Consider the following 18,610-nt stretch of genomic DNA (forward strand, 5'->3'; position numbering starts at 1 on the left):
AGCTCACCTTTGTTCACAGATCTTAAATTCCAGATTCCATACTGATCTTTATAGCATTGGACTTTTTCTGGTCACCAGACACATCCACAGCTGAGCTTCCTTTTGGCTTTGGTCCAGCTGGCCAATTCCTTCTGAAGCCACTCTTCCCCAGTAATGGGCTGGACACCTAACTTGAGGGATTTATCTTCTGGTGTCATATCTTTTATCACGTGAGGGCTGGGCTACACCTCACTTCTGGAGGGAAGGTCTTGGTTGCTGCTTCCTTGGAGTATTGAGTGTCATGTTATTCCAGGATCTCAGGGACAGGCTGGAGACTTGCAAGTTTTCAGTGCCCCCAAAGGGGTCTGACCCAGGGCAGGTCTGCCCCCTGGTCTGAGCTCTGCAAATTCCTGTACTGGTTTTGGTTCTGAGTAAGAGTGGATTGCTGTTGGATTTTGCTCCTATCAGGCAGCTAGAAAACTGTTGGTTCATAGAGGCATAATTGTAGGTTCCCTTTTGACCTGGGATTCCTGCCCTGGTGATTCTTCTATAGGCTGAGCTAGATTCTGGAAGTGAGACCCTGCTCTGACCTTGGGGTCTGAGTCACATCACTACCCCAGTGGCTTCTGAACTTCCTACTTCCCCATACACAGTTCTGAGCCTCCCTACTGAGGAATACCACTCCTTAAACAAGGCCCCTCCCAGTCCAGGCTGGATCTGTAACCCAGAACTGGGTAGTGGGGAGCAAAACTGCTAGTTAGCACCTGACCCATCACAGTACTTGGTACGGGTCTGATGGAGCCCCAGGAGGCCTCTGGGACCCTCCTTTCACCTCAGTGCACAGGTTCTCCCTAGACTGGTGGGTACTCCTGTTCTGACCCTGTTCCCAGTGTCCCAGTGTCTACAGAGCTCTCTGGCTGTCTGAAATGGCCCAGAGAAGGGCTCACTGCGACTTTTACTGGATTTCCTCAGCAGGGTTTGGTCTGGTGCACTTTCTGGATCTGTTTGGAGAAGTTGGTGGAAGGGAGTTCACTGCACTACTTCCTGACACTCTGCCACCTTGGCTCTGCCTCTCTCATCTATCTTTTTTCTAGTCCAGCTCCCTTATTTTACAAAGGAGTAAACTGAGTCCTAGAGAAGAGACCTGCCTGAGGCTATCTAGGTAGAGACTCCAGTCTTGCTGACTTCACTAAATTATGCCGCCTTTCTGAGGGATGGATACTAATCACAGTTACCATTCGGTTGGATGACTGTGAAATGGTTTGATGTTAAAAGGATAGGACCTCATTACTCGGAGATCATTCAATGACTCATAGGATGGTAGAGATGGAAGGAGCCTCAGAGGCCAGTTAGAACAACCTTTCACTTCGCAGATGAGCAAGCTGAGTCCCAGAGAGATTATTCAGTGACTATCTGAGGTCACACAGTGTGGCTTCACACACAGTATTTGAATCCGGGATCCCAGAACCGCCGCACCATGCTTGTATTTTTAAGCACCTGTCATGTCAAGTAAAGGCTGGGAACCTGGAGGAGACACGAGCTGAGGTCCCCCCTAACTCTGAGCCCTAGGAAGCCGCAAGGCAGAAAGAGCATCATTAACGGTTGCCGCAGGTGAGAAAATGAAATACAGCGGTGACCGAGCGCCCTCTGCTGTCCGCTTGGTGCTAGAACGAGGACGAACGGTGGGATGCCTAGCGAGGTCGGAGGACTGAAAACGTATATTGGGGTTCATGGCTCAGAGATCTTTGTGCCTGTTCTTAAAGGAACCACGGCCCAGGGAAGGATGCCCGGAACAGGCCCAATGAAGACGACAAAGTCAGCCTTCGAAGAGCTTCACTCTCTCCCGTTCTGTCCCCTTATTACCTCCTCCATTCATTGCCCCTTCCCCTTGCTCATCCCATCAGGCAGTCAGTCAATAAGCATTTCGTTGGCACCTACTATGTGCCAGCAGCCGTGCTAAGGTCTGGGAATATGAAGAAAGGCAAAAACAGCCCCTGCCTTCATGCAGCTCATAGTCTAAAGGCGGAGAGAATGTTCAAACAACTCTGTGACAACAGGATTTACACTGGGACATTGGAGGTAACCCCCTCCTCTTCCCAAAAGCTTGCTGATTCTTTGATTGAACTCAGATCTGGATTTGGAAATAACTTCTTTCTTTAAAAGTATATTTTATTTTTTCCCAATTACATGTTAAAATAATTCTTTTAACTTTTTTTTTTAAGTTTTGAGTTCCAAATTCTATCCCTCCCTACATCCCTCCCCTCTGCCCTCCCTGGGATGGTAAGCAATCAGATATAGGTCATACACGTGCAATCATGTAAAATAGAGAAATAATTTCTCCAGTCATTTTTCAGTTACATCTGACTTTGGGTGACTAGATTTGGGTTTTCTGCTTTTTGTTTTGGCAAAGATCCTGCAGTGGTTAGCCATTTCCTTCTTCCATCCATTTTACAGATGAGGGAACTGAGGCAAACAGGATTAAGTGACTTGCCCAGGGTCACACAGAAAGTAAATAAGCTTATATTATAAATTTCATATTTATAAATTGTACATAAAATATACATTTCACAGTTATGAATTTTATATAAAATATACATTTCGTATTTATAAATGTTACATAAATATAAGTTTATATTTATAAATGTATATATGTATAAATTTTACATAAAATATAAGTTCTATGTTTATATTTTATATAAAATATAAAATTTACATCAAATTGATTTAAATAATGATTAACATAGTGTTTGGTGGTTTGGGAAGGCCTTCCCAATCATTATCTTACTGAGTCTGCTATAATCCCATGAGGATTCAGACCAGGCTCTTCTTACAGCATTGCATCATAATATCCTGTCCTCTTCGGGCAATAAGTAACTGGATTGGTGCTAGATATTAATCTCCCCATTTTACAGATGCCAAAGATGAGGCTCAGAGAGGATGAGGCACAGGGTCCCAGGGCTAGTAAGTGTAACAGGGTGGGTCTGAACCCAGATTCTCCTGACAGAAAAAGCATCAAGTGCTTGAGGTGGAGGGGAGAAAAAGCAGACTCCCCAATCCAAGTCCAGGACTCTATCCACTGCCTTTCTTCCCTAATGTGAGTTTGTTTGGTGTGTTAGCTCTCCTACAGGATCTGCCTTTTAAAAGAAGAGCTCAGGAGAAACTGAACGGATGACTCTCTAAGGGTGGAATTCTAGGCACTGTGGTATCTGGGTGGAGGCAATACTGGACCTCCGTGTCCTTCACATCATTCCCTGTAGGAGAGACATTGTGCTAGGGTGGAAAGAGCCCAGGTCGTCAAGGGGTCAGGATTCTGCCCTAGAGCTGGGAAGGACCGCAGGCCGTCTAGTCCATCCCCACCCCATTTTACAGAGTCAGAAACTAAGGCCCCGAATTACACAAATGACTCCACCCACTTAGGGCAGAGCACACCCTCTGCTCTGGAGCCACACATTCTGCCCTGACCCAGAGGAAGAGCTTGCCTTAGGATAAGAGCCCTGAGACGAGCCTTGAAGGAAGCAAGGGGGCTCCATGAAGTGTCCTGAGCTGGAGCAGCTTCTCAGATAGCCCGAGACCCCAACAACGGCGGGAAGACTGGAGAGTGTGGGTTAAGTTCAGGAACAGTTAGGAAGCTGACTTGTTCAGAAGGGTTTGGAAAAGGAAGTGAAATGAAATAAATCTGGAAAGGTAAACCAAGGCCAGATTAGGGAGGGCTTCTGGTGGGGGTCTGTTTTATCCTAGAGACAACAGGGAGCAGTGAAAGATTGCTGATCAGGAGAGTGATGTAGTCACACTTGGGCTTTCAGAAGAGTGTGTGGTCCACCAGGTGAATCAGAGGGGATTGGGGTAGGGGTGGAGAATGGAGACCAGGAGTCAAAAGAAGCTAATCATCTAGGCTAGAGGTTATTAAGTAATAGGGCTTAACCAATGTGTACAAAGAAGGGGACAGATAAGGAGAATTGTCAAGATTTGACAACTGATTACATATAGAAAGCAGGGTGGAGCTGAGAATGAATCCAAAGGCGAGGACCTCCAATTTTATGACTGGGGCTTTCTTTCTCTCTCTCTCTCTCTATGTGTCTCTCTTTCTCTCTGTATCTCTCTCTGTGTTTCCGTCTCGCTTTGTCTCTGTCTTTATCTCTGTCTCTCTCTCTGTCTTTCTGTCTGTTGTGTCTCTGTGTGTCTCTCTGTCTTTCTCTGTGTCTCTGTCTCTCTCTCTCTCTCTCTCTCCCTCTCCTCTCTCTCTCTCTCTCTCTCTCTCTCTCTCTCCCGGTCTCTCTCTCCCTCCCTCTGTCTCTCTCTCTCCTTCTCTCTCTAACTCCCTCTCCCTCCCTCTCTCTGTCCCTCTCTCTCAGTCTCTCTACCTCTCTCTCTCTCTCTCTCCCTCTCTCTCAATCTCTCTCTCTCTCTCTCTCTCTCCCCTCTCTCAATCTCTCTCTCTCTCTCTCTCTCTCTCCATTCCTTTCTTTCTCTTCCTTACTGATGCTCTCTTTTTTTTTTTAAATTGCTTTTATTTTCCAGAGCCTCACAGGGTTGTGAAAATCAAGCAAAATTATGTACGTGCAGCCACTTTTTGTGCAGCGAGGGGCTTTCTGGAGAAGTCTAAAGTGACTGGACTTAGTTTCCCAATTGACCTTTGCTCTCTTGCATGGTCTACTCCTTTGAAGCTCTGAATGAAACAAAATCAGCTTATTTTTATCTGTAGAAAGAACTCCTCTTAAAACGCAGGCAGCCAAATGAAAAGAGGCTTTAATAGAGCGAGGATAGTCCTGAGGGTAGCGATGCCAGTTGGCCCGGCAATGACAACATAAGGGCGAGAGACTGGAGAGGAGATAATTTTACCACATCCCACAGCATGATGGACAGGTCTGTCTAAGCAAACAGCACATGCTCTGAAGGTTGATCAATCAGTAAGTGGGTCAGTGACCCAGACACCGTTCCAACTGCCCGTGATTTCATTCATCTCGAGCCCGTCCTTGCCATTGGCTCACCCCTGACCTGCACCACCGTTCTCTTCGTAGAACCGAAATTCCCAGACTTCCCTTGTCCCCAGAGGCTTTTCCTCTAACTATCTTTCAAGTCCTTCTTCTGGCCTGGAAAGACTCTACTTCTCCTCAGTCCCCTTGGACTTTGTAAACTGTGTCATAGGCTCCATGCTAATGCAGAGCAGGGATTCCTAATGTTTTTTCTGTGTTACTGACCCTTTAGGAATCTAGTCAAACCTATGAATTCTTTGGAATGTTCTTAAATTTTCATAATTGAAGAAATGCAAAATTTTAGTTAGTAATTAGTAAAAGTAAAGATGAATTTTCCCATCCAAGTTCATGGGCCCCCTACAATCTATCCAGGAGCCTTCTAAGAACCCCGGAGAACTTTCATCTGATGCATTTGCTGGACTGGAGGGAGAGCTACCTAAATTGCTTTAGCTGTCACAAACATTCCAAATAATTAAGCCCTGGGAAGGCATTTCTTTGTTCTTTAATATGCCATTTTGGGCTAGAATGTCAACAAAGCTTTCTTAATAAAATGGTTACACCAAAATAATCCAATCAAATCCAGCAAAACTGTGTGCCCATTTGTGTGCTAGCTGCAGGACTTCAAGGATGAAAAGATCGCTGCCTTCAGGGTATCCACAGGATTGGATTAATTTGGTGGTAACTGTTTTATTAAGAAATCTTTGTCATTTCAGTGCCTTCCCTCAGTTAATTATCCCCTATTTATTCTGTATAACTTGCTTTGCGTTGGTTGGTTTTGCATCTTGTTTCTAGTTAGATTGTAAGCTTCTTGAAGGCAGGGTTGTCTTTTGCCTTTTTGTATCCCTAGGCACATAGTAGGTGCTTATCTTAGGGACAGCTAGGGGGCACAGTGAGTAGAGCACCAGCCCTGGAGTCAGGAGGACCTGAGTTCAAATCCATCCTCAGACACTTGACACACTGTGTGTGACCTTGGGCAAGTTACTTAGCCTCAATTGCCTTGCCTTCCCCCTTCCAAAAAAAGAAAAAAAAATCCACTCTGCATTATTCACTGTAAAGAAGTGCCCTACTTTGTAGCAATGGACTTTACCACTTTAGCTTTCCAAGTGACCCGGTAGTGACCCCCAAAGAGGATTCATCCCTACCTCATTTCCTCCTCTTTTCTGCTCACTCACTTGGTGACCTCATTAGCGCCCACAGGGCCAATGACTGCAGCTCTATGCAGATGACTCCCTGAATTTTTCTCCAGCCCTGCATCTTCACCCCACCTGCTGCACAACTTCACCTGGATGTCCTGTTGGCTTCTCAAACTCAGTGTCTCCAAAGCAGAACTCCTCTCTCCTCCTAAACCTGCCTCGCCCCGACCAAGGCGCCCACATCCCTCCAGGTCCTCAGCATCCTCCTCCTCTGTGCTGCCCCTTCCCCCACACCCAAACTCCTCAGCCATCTGCCCCTCTCTCCACTCACATGGCCAATACCCTCCTCAGTTGGTCTCCCTGCTTCCCGTTCCGCTCCTCTGCCTCCAGTTCCCAGCAAAATCTGAAAGCACAGGTTGGTCTTGTTATTCCCTTACTCAAAAATCTTCAGTGACCCCCACTGCCTCAAGGATAAAGTGCAAACTCCTCAAAATTTGGCAAATTCCACTTTACTTTTCCAGATTTCCAGCCAAACCGGCGTCCTTGGGGTTCTTGGGGCTCAGGATACTGTTCCCAAGGCTGGGGCACACTTCCTCCTCCGGTCTCCTAGAATCCTTGGCTCCGGTCCCTCCTTCCACGGGAAACCTTGCTGATCTCGATCATTAAGTTCTCTCCCTCCTAAATTTACTTTATATTTGAGTACCTGTGTATGTGCTGTGGAATCCAAGCTGCTTTAGGGCTGAAGCCTGTCTTCTGGTTTTCAACAATATTCCTAGCACTGGTGTTTAATCAGCATTGGCTCCAGCAGAGCTACCTTCCTAGAAGTTACTAGGAGACAGTCAAATGAAAATCTAACTTGGTTAAATTAAGTAGAAAACCTGGGGAGGGATATGAATCTAGGTTTGAATGAGAAGTGAAGGTCAATTGAATCTAGCAAAGGGAGGGACAATGTCAGTCTTTCTCCAGGCCAGTCTTGAAGAGGCCGATTTAACTTCCAGACAAGTGACCTGTTCTATAAAAAGAAATAGCCCAGAGTAAAGTTAGGCATTTATCAGGCCACTATCACTTGATACTCCCCTTAAAAATATCCAATTCCCTCTGTTCCGGTCCTATGTCCAATGAGCAATCTGTAAATCTGACTTGATTTCAAGGGATCTATTCAAGGATGAAGAGGAAAACGGCTTGGGGTCCGGGGCTCTTTCCCCAACTGGCTCTATAACCCCAGATTGATCAACTAATGTCCCTGCTTCAGCTTACCTACTTGTAAAATGGGGGATGGGCTATCCTTCAGGACTGGCACTTTGTGTGACTCACAGCTAACACGTGGGCATATCTCTTTATCATCTATATATAATTGATAGAAGACTAGACATGATTAATAAACAAGGTTCATGTGGTTTAAAGTGCTATACAAACCGGAAGCCCAATCTCCATTCAAAGAACGCTTTCACTCCATGAGGGTGTGTCTGGTTAGTAGTGGAATTCCTCAGCTGGGCTGCCCCAACACCAGCCTCGAGCAGGTCTCAAGCCCCTCCCACTCCACGAGGTAATTTGTTCTAAAGCTTAGATCTGACCTCACTCAAGGAGACTGACTGGCTCCCACCACCTCCAGGGCGGAAACAAACTTCTCTGGCATGGTAAGTTCTTCCTAACCCGGGCCCTTCCAGTGTTTCCTGAGATTACTCTTTGAACTGGACTGCTCACTGTTCTTCATTCCTGACACTTCACTTCTCAAGCTCAGTCCAAGCCCCTTTTGCAGATCAGAAAACTGAGGCCCGAAGAGGTTGATTTGTCTCTTCCAAGGTCACATGCCTCTAGCGGAGGCAAGATTCCTGCCCTGAATCACCGGCAGCACCTGCTCTGTGACCTAGACTAGACAATCAGGACCTCAAAACTCATATGCTCTCCCTGAGATTAAGGATACACCCAACGTAAACATGAGCTCACTAGCAGCCTTTGTACATTGATTCAAACCCACATCACGAGTTGGGGTGTCTCTACGTCTACCCTCCACACCCCCAGCTCCTGCACCATCTGGTCCACCAAGGCATTAACAAGTCTCCAAGATGGTAACCCTCTATCCATTTTCTTACAGTGTGAGATTAACTTTCCTTTAAACACATTTAAAGTCCTGATGCTGACTCTTCCAGAGCACCAGCTGGTCTAATTGAAGTTTCACCCTAGGTATGCAGAGTCTGAACGATTCTTTTTCCCAGATTCCTGAGGCAAGTCTTTATATTTTAGCCCTGGTCCAACTCATCCCAGAATAGTAACTATTAAGTGAAGGGCATAAACTTTGTTTCCTCTTTCTAGACAAGTGAGCCAACTTTTGGGCTAATGATGCTAAGAGGTAAACCCAAGGGAAGCAAGGCTTTGCTCAAGATTAGTGGGCACCAAGGAGGACTCTGGGAATGAAAATGCTTGGAGCTGATTTTCCCGAGAATTTCAGTGTTTGTTTCTCTGATTACAGCCATTGAAAACCAAACCGGGTTCCCGGGGTGTTCTATTTCCTGTTGCCCAAAAGATCAATTTAGCTAAGCACAATAGACAACTTACCAAGGTCACTTCTGTAAAAATTCAGAGAATGAACCAATCGAGAGCATTCAGGTAAAGTATTCACAAGTGTTTAATTCTTATGACCACATTATTTACCAGAGGTACTAACGTTACATCTTTTACAACTGAACCCTCAAAGTGAGTATTAACACTACTATAATATAGGACACATCTGCAAACTTTAAATCCAACAGTCTTAAAAGGTGAATCCTAAGGTACAACTGAGCTTGAAGCAGGTACTTAACTCAGCAGAAGGTCCTATCTCTAGCTCAACTCCTGTGTGCCTCTTCACAGTTCCAATTCAAAGATCACTCATGCACTGTGATGGGATGGTCTTTACTCAGGATTGTTAGACAAAATACACTGAATGTCTTTGACCATTTAAAAGGAGTATTTAATCAAATCACCGTAATTAAGCCGTTAATGCATGGAAAGTTAGGGGCACAACTTTTTCCAAAAGATAACCCCCCACACCTAAACATACCACAGGTAAAAAGTTCTTATGAAAGTTTCTTTCAAGCAGGCTTTCCCTATTGTTTAGTAAAAGCAGCCAGATTCAATCAAAACTTTCCAAGACAGAGGTGGAGCACACTGCCTGATAAAAAGTCCCTAATGTTTTAAAAGAAACAGAAAAGTGATAGCTTGGTTGTGGCTGTAATCATGACCATTCCTTTATTAGGACTGCTGAACAAGATTTTTAAACAGCCATTCATGATCAAAATTCTCTGTTTGAAAACAATTTAAATAGGGTTGTTATGATACATGTAAAAAAGACAAGAAATCTCCTCCGGAGACCTCTCCTTTTCATAATAAATAAGGCGGCAGGCAGCCATCACTCATTGGTGGCCTGTTTCAGGTAGGCTATCAAGTCTGCCCTCTCTCCCTTCTTCTTGATACCCGCGAAGATCATCTTGGTTCCGGGGATGTACTTCTTGGGGTTCTCCAGGTACTCCATCAGCGTGTCCTCTCCCCAGACGATACCTACAAGAGGCACAGGGCACGGACTCATTATTGGCGCTGCTTGGCCCCTTGCCCCCCATCCACGCGCTTTTCCATCCGACCCCGATGCCGGGTCCCCCCGCCCCCTACCTTTGTTTTTGTTGGCATCTGTGTAGGAGAAGCCCGGGGCCTGGCCGGTCTTGCGGCCTATGAGCCCGTGGAGGTTGGGGCCGGTCTTGTGCTTGCCCCCCTTCTCGACCGTGTGGCACTGGGCGCACTTCTGCACGAAGATCTTCTTGCCCTTCTCCACGTCACCCATGCTGAATCCTGGAAACGTGCACCTGGTGAGGGACGAGATGCTCTGGCCTGCTGGACGAGGGTCATCACCCCTGCTTTCACCCGAGTGACCCCCGGCCTGACCCCCCTTTATCTGCGGGCCTCGTTCCTCACGGGCCGGAGCTGGGGGGCCCCCAGGCTGGGTGATCTTGGCCGTGTCGGCTCACCCCGGCTCACTCATGGAGGGCCAGAGCAGGCGTGGCTGGAGCCCGGTCCGGAGAGAGCCCGGGGTCACTGCGGGTCGCTGGCCGCGATCTTGGCTGAACCCCGAACGGGCTCCCAGCCTCAGTTTCCCCCTCTGACGATGCCGGAGGGGGGTGGGAGGTAGGGGCGGGGACGGCACCCCGTGCTGGTCCTGGGGGCTGCATTGGGGAGACCCTGAGGACAGGAGGGGGCTGCCCCTCTCCCTAGGCCAGTCCTGGGGGGCCGGAGAGGGGACTTCTCCTAACCCTCCCCATCCCTGCGTAGGTACACCGCGGCGGGGGAGGGGCGAGCCGGACCCATCCTAGGGAGAAGTAAACTGAGACCCGAGGTCGCCCTCCCAGCCAAGGTCACGTCCACGTCCTGTCACGCGCCCCCGTCCCCGGCCCAGCCCCCGCGCGGCCCCAGGTCCCAGGGATCGCGCCAGGCCCGCCCAGAGCGTGCGCCCCGGCTCCGAGCTCCACCCCCGCGGCCCCGCTCACCGACTCGGCCCGCAGCCCCGCGCTCGGTCAATCACTCGCTCTCCGCCGTCGGCTGGACTCGCGCTGCCTCTGCCCAAGGACACGCCGTACCCGCTCCTATGTAACCGGCATCCGTGCAACCGAACCCGCCGCCCCCGCCCTCTCTGTGACGTCACAGAGCGCCAGCCAATCCGCGAGTCGGACGGGCCCGGCGCGTGACCCGGCTCCGGCGGGCGGCCCTGCCAGCAGGGTAGGCTGCGCTCCCAGGATGCCTTCTCCCACCCTATCCCGCGGCTTTCGCTAACCGGTAGTGACGCCATGACGTACGACCGGACTTGTTGAGAAAGTACTGAAAGCTTGGGGCGCGCTGGGGGCAAGGGGGGTCGCGCACGCGCATTCTGCACCCGGCGAAGCCGAGACTGCGGCTCCCGCTCGTCTTCGTCCCGTTCGCTTCGCAGGCTGCGCATGCGTCTTCTCTGACGGGAGAGGCGCGCAGCGGGGTAAAGGGAATCCTCACGTGTTCGTGCGTGTTGGGATTAGAACCCAGGTCCTCTGACTCCGAACCTAGGGCCGCTGGCTGGGAAATCAGGACGCTCTGGGTTCAAATGCGAATCCTGACAGTCACGTGCACTGTGTTACCCTTCAGGTCATGTAAAGTCTCCCTGGGCCTCAGTTTCCCCATCTGTAAAGAGGGCATAAACTAGATGCCTCAGAGGTCCGTTCCAGTCCCAAACTCTGGGATCCCCCTTCCATGCCCTGGGGTGCCCGGGGCGCCCCGGGATGACCGTCAGATAATAATTAGTAATAATAATGATAATTAGTGACCACATCCAGACGGCTCCGGGCTCTGTCCTGGCCGTTCCCCAGGGCTGTGAGCTTCCTGAGCGCCAGACAGACTTTCTTCTTTTCTGTGCGCTTACCGTGGGTCCTGGTACACAGCAGGTGCATAATGCATGCTTATTGATTGCTGGATTATGTATATGTTCCATTTGCTTTACAAACATTGTCTCATTTGAGCCTCGCTGCAACCCCGGAAAAGTTGGTGCTTATTTTACAGCTGAGGAAACTGAGGCAGAATGCGGTCAAATGACTTAGCCAAGGTCCCAGCCAGTAAGGGCCTGAGAAGGATTGGAACTCAGGTCTTCCTGCTCCCAGGTCCAGTGCCCTGGCCAGAGGAGCACTTGCGTTGGCTGCCATTTTCAGACTGCATCCTCTCCATGCCTAAAAATAATGATTGAGGGCTTGTGTAAAGTGCCCACTGTGTGCTAAGCACTTGACAGGATTTCATTTGCTCTCACAACATTTCTGGGAAGGAGGTGCTGTGGAGATCCCCACTTTACAGAGGAGGAAATAGAGGTTATGCGTCCAGGGTCACACAGCTGGGCAGTTTCTGAGGCTGAATGGGAACTCTGGTCTCCCTGACTCCAGGCCTGGGGCTCTAGCCGCTGCCCCACTTAGCTGCTTACCCACCTTGGGAGACTTCCTGGAGGTGAAGGAGACAGGCTCAAATACCCCTCCCTAATTAGTTACACCAAGATTCGAACCCCAGACCTGTGCCTTCAGAGCACTTGTTGCAACCTCCGTATCCTGCTACTCCCCCAATTACCCAACAGGATCAATATGCTAACCTGGGCTTTAAGTTGGGAGGAAAAATGTCATGGGGGGTGGGGGATCAAAAATGCCCCCCAATCCCTAAAGCTGTTCAAAGAATAACGTTCACCTTAAAATTGACTCCTACTAAATGGACTTGTGTGACAATCATTTCTGTATCCTTCCCCTCTTCAGATAATTTTTAAGAATTGAGTTTTTTCGTAACTATTGCTGGGGCAAACGTACTTCAAAGTAGAGAACTCTTGACCCCCTGACTCCAGACACGCCTGCATAGCCCCCATCCTAGAAAGTTACTCCTGTGGAGAAGGGAGTGGCCTTCCCAGCCATCCCTGCCACCCACAGGGCAGGCAAGCCAGCCTGGCACCCTGAGGCAAAGGCGGGAGGCAGCAGGCCAGGCACGGCAAACCACCTGCCCCTTGCCCACCATCTCCTCTCAGCCCCTGATGAGACAGCCCAAGACCCTTGGGAATGGCGAGGCTTCCAGCCCCATGTCCTCAGCATAGTCTGGAGAAACAGCCATCTGTGGGGATGCAGCCAGGGGACCAATGTCCCAACTAAACACCCACAAAATTAAGTCCTTGTCACCAAAGTCCTGGGCCCTGTCAAATCCTATCAGAAACTGCTAGGATATCATTGGTGGGAATGCCATTAAAGCTGATGCACTAGGGCCTGCTTTGCCTCCACACCTTAAGGACCTGCCTGCAGGCGTTACCTTCCCCTGGTGTTATATAAGAATAAGAACTGGATTACAGTAGGGATATCCCCATTCTTAGCACAGTGTTTTTGTACACACTGTGTGCTTAATCAATGCTTCATTGACTGATCTTGGTGGGCAGACGGGAAAGAAATTGTTTCTCGTATTTCATGGGAGGAGATTCGAATTGGCATCACGCTGACCTGTTCCTCGCATGTGACACCCCCCCTTTCTGTCTCAATTCCTTTGTTTCCAGTCTCCTAAACTGAGCGCATAGGCCGCCCTCACCTCTGCCTCTCAGGATCTCTAGTGTCCTTCAAAACTCAAGTCATGCTTCCTCCAAACCCCGGGCTCACCTGGAGTGCCTCTTCTCACCTCAAACTATCCCATATTTGTTTTGTATATATATATATATATATTTATATGTGAAAGTGGGGTCATGATTATTGCACGCGCGCACACACACACACACACACACACATCACACACACACAGCCCTTATATGCATATCTGGGGAGAGCACACCTTGGATTGTTCACTGAGGACCAACAAGACCTTGACACCTCTCTAGGAAGAGCAGGAAGTCTGTTTGAATTGGCTGTATGGCATCAGAAAATCAAGCGAGGAACGAGCCAGGATAGAGTTTCTCAACAACCCCCCAGAGGAGTTGTTAAGGTATACTATGTACTACACTATAGGGGAAGGGTGTCTTGGCTTGGTCTTCTTCCCACCTTGTAAGTTCCAAAGGGAAGGGTCTGGAGGATGTGGACTTCCCATTTCTGCAACATGTCTCAGCAGTATCCCAGGATCAGTGGATGGCAGGGTCTGTGGCAGGAGTTAAAGATAGATTGGCCATAGATTCAAGGCTCCACAAAGAGCCCAGCAAGGGGAAAACCAAAACTACACCACGCCTCATAGGGACATCCCTTCCAGGGACTGAGTTTCTCTTCTGCTACATGTTCTTCCTCAGCTCGAGCCATTTCCCCCTGGATTTTGTATTTACTCATAGAACAGTGTGTCACAGATTTCAACTATGCCATTTTAGTAAAATACCAATTTCTAAAAGTTAATGAACTCTGGATAACTAATTGACATTAATGATCATGGTAGAAAGAAGCGCATGGGTGGGGGCTCGTGAGTTATAGCACTAGAAAGGCAATCCCCAAATGTCCAGGGCTTACCCTAGAGCGCTGAGGCTTGTAGCATCTATCCTCTGAGGACCAGCTGGTCACTGGGCAAGGGAGCTGGGAAAAGAGCTCCAGAGCTGGCCCTACACACGTGTAGACGTCCTTTTTTCCTCATCGATAGAATGTAAACTTCCTGAGGGCAGGGGCTATTTTTTTTTTCCTTTACATCTTGGCACATAGTAATCACTTAACAAATGTTTGTCAGTTGGTTAAAGCTACAGATTGCAGAAGCATTCTAATGTACCCATATTCAAAAATTGCAGAAGCGTTCTAGAACGAGGCCTTTAGTAGGAAGGACAAGCTCTCTGCAGGCCTCTCAGCCTTAGGCCTCCCTCCTCTATCCCTGTCTATAAATTAAATGTTTTTTAAGGACCTATTCTAGTCTCTTTCCTTAGGGAGCTCATTCACTCTGTGTGTGTGTGTGTGTGTGTGTGTGTGTGTGTGTCTATAAACTCAGAACTTCCATTGGACTCATAGAACTATATACCCAGCCTAAATCTCTCTGGTCCAGTGGATAGAGCACTGGGCCTGGAGTCAGGCCCAGTCAGTCTTCCTGAATTCAAATCTGACCTCAGACACTTGCTAGTTGTATGACCCTGGGCTAGTCACTTAACCCTGTTTGCCTCAGTTTCCTCATCTGTAAAATGAGCTGGAGAAGGAAGTGGAAAACCACTCCAGTGTCTCTACCAAGAAAAAAACCCCACATGGAGTCATGAGGAGTCAAACATGATTGAAAACATCTGAACAACAAACCTCCCCTCAGAACACCACCCCTACTCCAGCATATTCCATGGGCCTCTCAAATTCAACATGTCCAGAATAGAACCCGTTACCTTCTCTCCGTCTCACAAACTTGTTCCCTGCTCCCAGATTTCCTTATTTCTAGTTGCCTCCTCTAATCACTTACTACGTCTTGTCCATTCTTTCTCAAGTACATCTTTTGTCTCTGCCCCTACCCCTCCACCCTCACACCCCCACTCCCGTTCCTAGCTTCACCCCCTCTTGCCTCTGTACTGGGATGAAGCTGTGACCTTATCCACTCGGGCACTCTACCCCACGCTGCAAACTGCAACCCATTTGTGACTTAGTATCTGAAGCTTCCAGCCAAGGTCTTCCTCACTCCAAGCCCGGTTGTCTCTTGGCTACAACAATGATTTTCCTTTGCAGGTGGTAAAAGGTTGGACGTGACCTGCATTTTGTCCCTTTTGCTGATGTTCATAGTGTTTGGAGCTTAAGGGGACCTCAGACGTCAAGTCCAATCCATTTTATAGGCCCAAAGCAATGAAGGGATTCACCCAAGGGCCCACACTAGGCAGGATTTGAACCCATTTCCTCCGCCTCTCATCCCAGCCGTGGTGCTCCAAGGCTAGAATCGAGGATAGTCACTATTGGTCTCTTTGCTTCATGATTTAAAGATGGTGCCAGCATACCAGCATGGGTAGGAGAGCATTCCATTAAGCCTGGTACATGACTTAAATTTTCATTTCATGCTTTGCTTCTTTATTTTTTATAGTCATTTTAATGTTGTTAATTAGACAGCAATAACCATTGAACACACCCATTTTGTCATATGAGAGTGCCATTTAATTGCTATGTGATACAGCAGTAGGCTTTAAGCTAGACATCTTGAGTGTTTCTTAGGTGCTTTGTTGATTCACATGCTTGTGAACATCCATATTTGAGGCTGAGAAGCATTTATTGAGTCAATAAAAGAATTTTCCCTTCAAGGCAAAATGTTCTGGAAGAGACAGTTGTATGGCTGTTTTTTCATAATCTAATTAACATTGTCTACACATTAAGTAAAAGGTAGGAAACGTAACAGTACTGCATAGCAAGGCTTTTTATGTGAGGTTTTTTTTTTTTTTGTGTTGTCGCTCTTTTTAAGAGACCCAACCCTTTTACTCTGGGGAGGCCTTGGAAGCCTCTAATCTTCAACACCAGAGACAGCGTGAAAATGTCAAATGTCAAATGCGAGCCAGCATGAAAAGGACGTACCTGGATCTATGTGACAAATGCACAAGTCTTTCATACATAGTGATTCCATCCAATAGGTGCTGACTTTGGGAAAGCGCCGTCCATTGCTGGGCCCTGGAGTGACAAAGAGGGCTGTGGCACAGGGCCTGTTTGCAGGCGCTTCCCATTGAGCGGGGCTCAGGGGAGATGGAGATGGAAATCCCCGATATAAGGCAGGTGGAGGTATGTGTGAGGAGGGAGCCTTGGAAAGAGCCAGGAAAACTCTGAGGCTGGAGAAATCCCTCTTACCTGAGGGAGTCAGGGCAGAAGCGGAATGCATGGGCCTTGAAGAAGGTTGGAGCAGCGAGGAGAGGAGGTGGGGATGAAGCGACTTTCGATGATAGAGGATGGCATAATAATAGTGGTAGTCGTCATGACTACCATGTGTGCAGCACCTACTATGTGTCAGGCACTATACTGAGCACTTTACAATCATTACCTTCTTTGATCCTCACACCACCCTGAGAGGGGGGTGCTATTGTTATCCCCAGTTTACAGATCAGGAAACTGAGGCAAAAAGCAGTTAAGTGACTTGCCAGAGTCACATAGCCAGTAACAGGCAGAGGCAGAGGAAGCGGCATGGAAAAGAGGATAGACGGGGTGAGATCAGGGGAGGGAGAATGATTCAGATTGTATGAAGCACAGACCACGTGGAAGGGAGTCGTATGAAATAAGACAGACTGAGGCTATGCCCATTTAATGACTGAGGGCTAGTTAAGAGTTAAGACAAAAGATGGGTCAATTTATCACCACAAAGATGTCCCTCTGGAAGGTGAAGACACTCAGAGCTTCTGGCCTGGACAGAAAACAATTGTTATTTATATTCATTCTAAACTATCAAAATCTAAACAATGAGCCACTGAGGCTTTTAGTGAGGCTTTTTAGTTTGATTGGCTCTTAGTGGCCAATCAAAGAAAGGCAGAGTGATTTGGCTTTAAAGATTAGATGAAGAAGAGTCAGTTAAGTCAAGTGCTTTTTAAGCACCTACTATGTGCCAAGGACTATGCTAAGTGCTGGGGATACAAAACCCTCCAGGAACTCACAGTTAAATGGCAAAGATGACAGGCAGATAACTTCGTACATACAAGATGTGTGTGTGTGTGTGTGTGTGTGTGTGTGTGTGTGTGTGAGAGAGAGAGAGAGAGAGAGAGAGAGAGAGAGAGAGAGAGTTCTGTTCTTTATCAGACTATTACAATAATCTGGACAAGAAGAGATATAACTTTAGGGTGGCTTTAGTAGGAGTGGGAAGGAAAAGTCAGACCTAATAGCTGTGACAGAGGTGGAAATGATAGGATTTGGAAGCTGAACGAATGCAGGGAGTGAGAAGAAGCAGAGGCACATGAAGAATCTCTAAAGCACTTTGCAAACCTTAAAGGTGTTATCATCACCACTATCATCCTCACCATCATCATCATCATCACCATCATCATCGTCATCAGCTGACAAGTGGTAGGATCATAGAACAAGGGATCTCAAGCTGGAACTACTACCTAGGAAACACTTTCCTAATTTTACAGAAGAGGAAGCTGGTGTCCTGAAAACTGAAGTGCCTGACCCGAAGTCATACAGATCACAAGAGCCAGGGCTAAGATTTGATCCTAGATCTTCTGAGGCCAAATCTACTGCTTTTTCTATTATGTTATTTTGCCTTCTTGACATTTTCTACTTTTCAACCAGCTCCAAATAGCTTTGATGGTTGCTTTGTTTTATACTAGAGTTAAGGCACAGAAGTGCTATTCTCTTCTTATCATTATGTTTTTCATGATTCCCCTTGAGATTCTGGTAGAACTTTGGTTCCTCCAAATTAATTTTGTTCTCATAAGCTCTATAAAGCATCCTCTTGGTAGTTTGGTATAGTATTAAAGCTGGAAACCAATTTAGGTGACATCAATTTTATTACATCAGAGTGTGAAAGAAATTGATTTTTGATGGAAGAAGAAAAACACTATGAAATTAAGTATATACTCCCCCCCCACCCCTTCCTGCCTGTACTGCTTTATAGAGTGAGAGGGTTAAGATCAGAAATGACTGCTAAAAGCATTTGTTGTACAGAATTGATTTAATAAAGAATCTGTTGTAATTAGATCAACAAAGGATTCTTCACTTGACCATCTCACAATATGTTGAAATAAGTATTCTTCTATGGGATCTTTCTTTGTATAAGGATGGGGATAATTAGATGAGTGGTGGGCTGTCCCATGCTAGTTAAAGTGATAAAATACTAGGCTCGGATACGTTAATGAAGTGATAATGTATCTCAATTAGTAATCAACTTTAGAGCGAGGATGAAAAAGTCCTTGATATCTGTTAGTGAGGTAGAGGAAAGTGTTCAGGTTGGCTAAGGTGTGACCTATGGGTCTTCTATAAAAATAGCAGAACAGTTTGGAACCAGAAAAATTTGAATGAGCAATAAAGAGAGAGTGTTCTAGATAGCTTCCCAAAAAGGCATTGCTTCTTTGCTTGGAGCAGAATCCTGGGCCTTGGGTATAGTTTTATTTTCAATCTCCTCCCTCTTGAACAGAAAAGT

The 18,610-nt window shown here is 47.3% G+C and overlaps 1 protein-coding gene across 2 annotated transcripts; it reads right to left on the reverse strand.

Moving 5' to 3' along the window:
* Positions 1 to 8,693: 8,693 nt before the first annotated feature.
* Positions 8,694 to 10,737, reverse strand: LOC118852051 (cytochrome c). 2 transcript variants are annotated; one of them, XM_036761685.1, is made up of 3 exons: positions 10,600 to 10,737; positions 9,731 to 9,921; positions 8,694 to 9,622 (listed from the first exon to the last, which is right to left on the reverse strand). In XM_036761685.1, the coding sequence occupies exons 2-3, from the start codon at positions 9,897 to 9,899 to the stop codon at positions 9,474 to 9,476; spliced, it is 318 nt and encodes a 105-aa protein (XP_036617580.1). In that variant the 5' UTR covers positions 9,900 to 9,921; positions 10,600 to 10,737; the 3' UTR covers positions 8,694 to 9,473. The 2 variants fall into 2 exon arrangements, with proteins under 2 accessions (XP_036617580.1, XP_036617581.1); XM_036761686.1 differs by having other exon boundaries at positions 9,731 to 9,907; positions 10,600 to 10,714.
* Between the last annotated feature and the right edge of the window lie 7,873 nt (positions 10,738 to 18,610).

The sequence above is a fragment of the Trichosurus vulpecula genome, chromosome 5 (assembly GCF_011100635.1).
Source record: "Trichosurus vulpecula isolate mTriVul1 chromosome 5, mTriVul1.pri, whole genome shotgun sequence".
NCBI lineage: Eukaryota > Metazoa > Chordata > Mammalia > Diprotodontia > Phalangeridae > Trichosurus > Trichosurus vulpecula.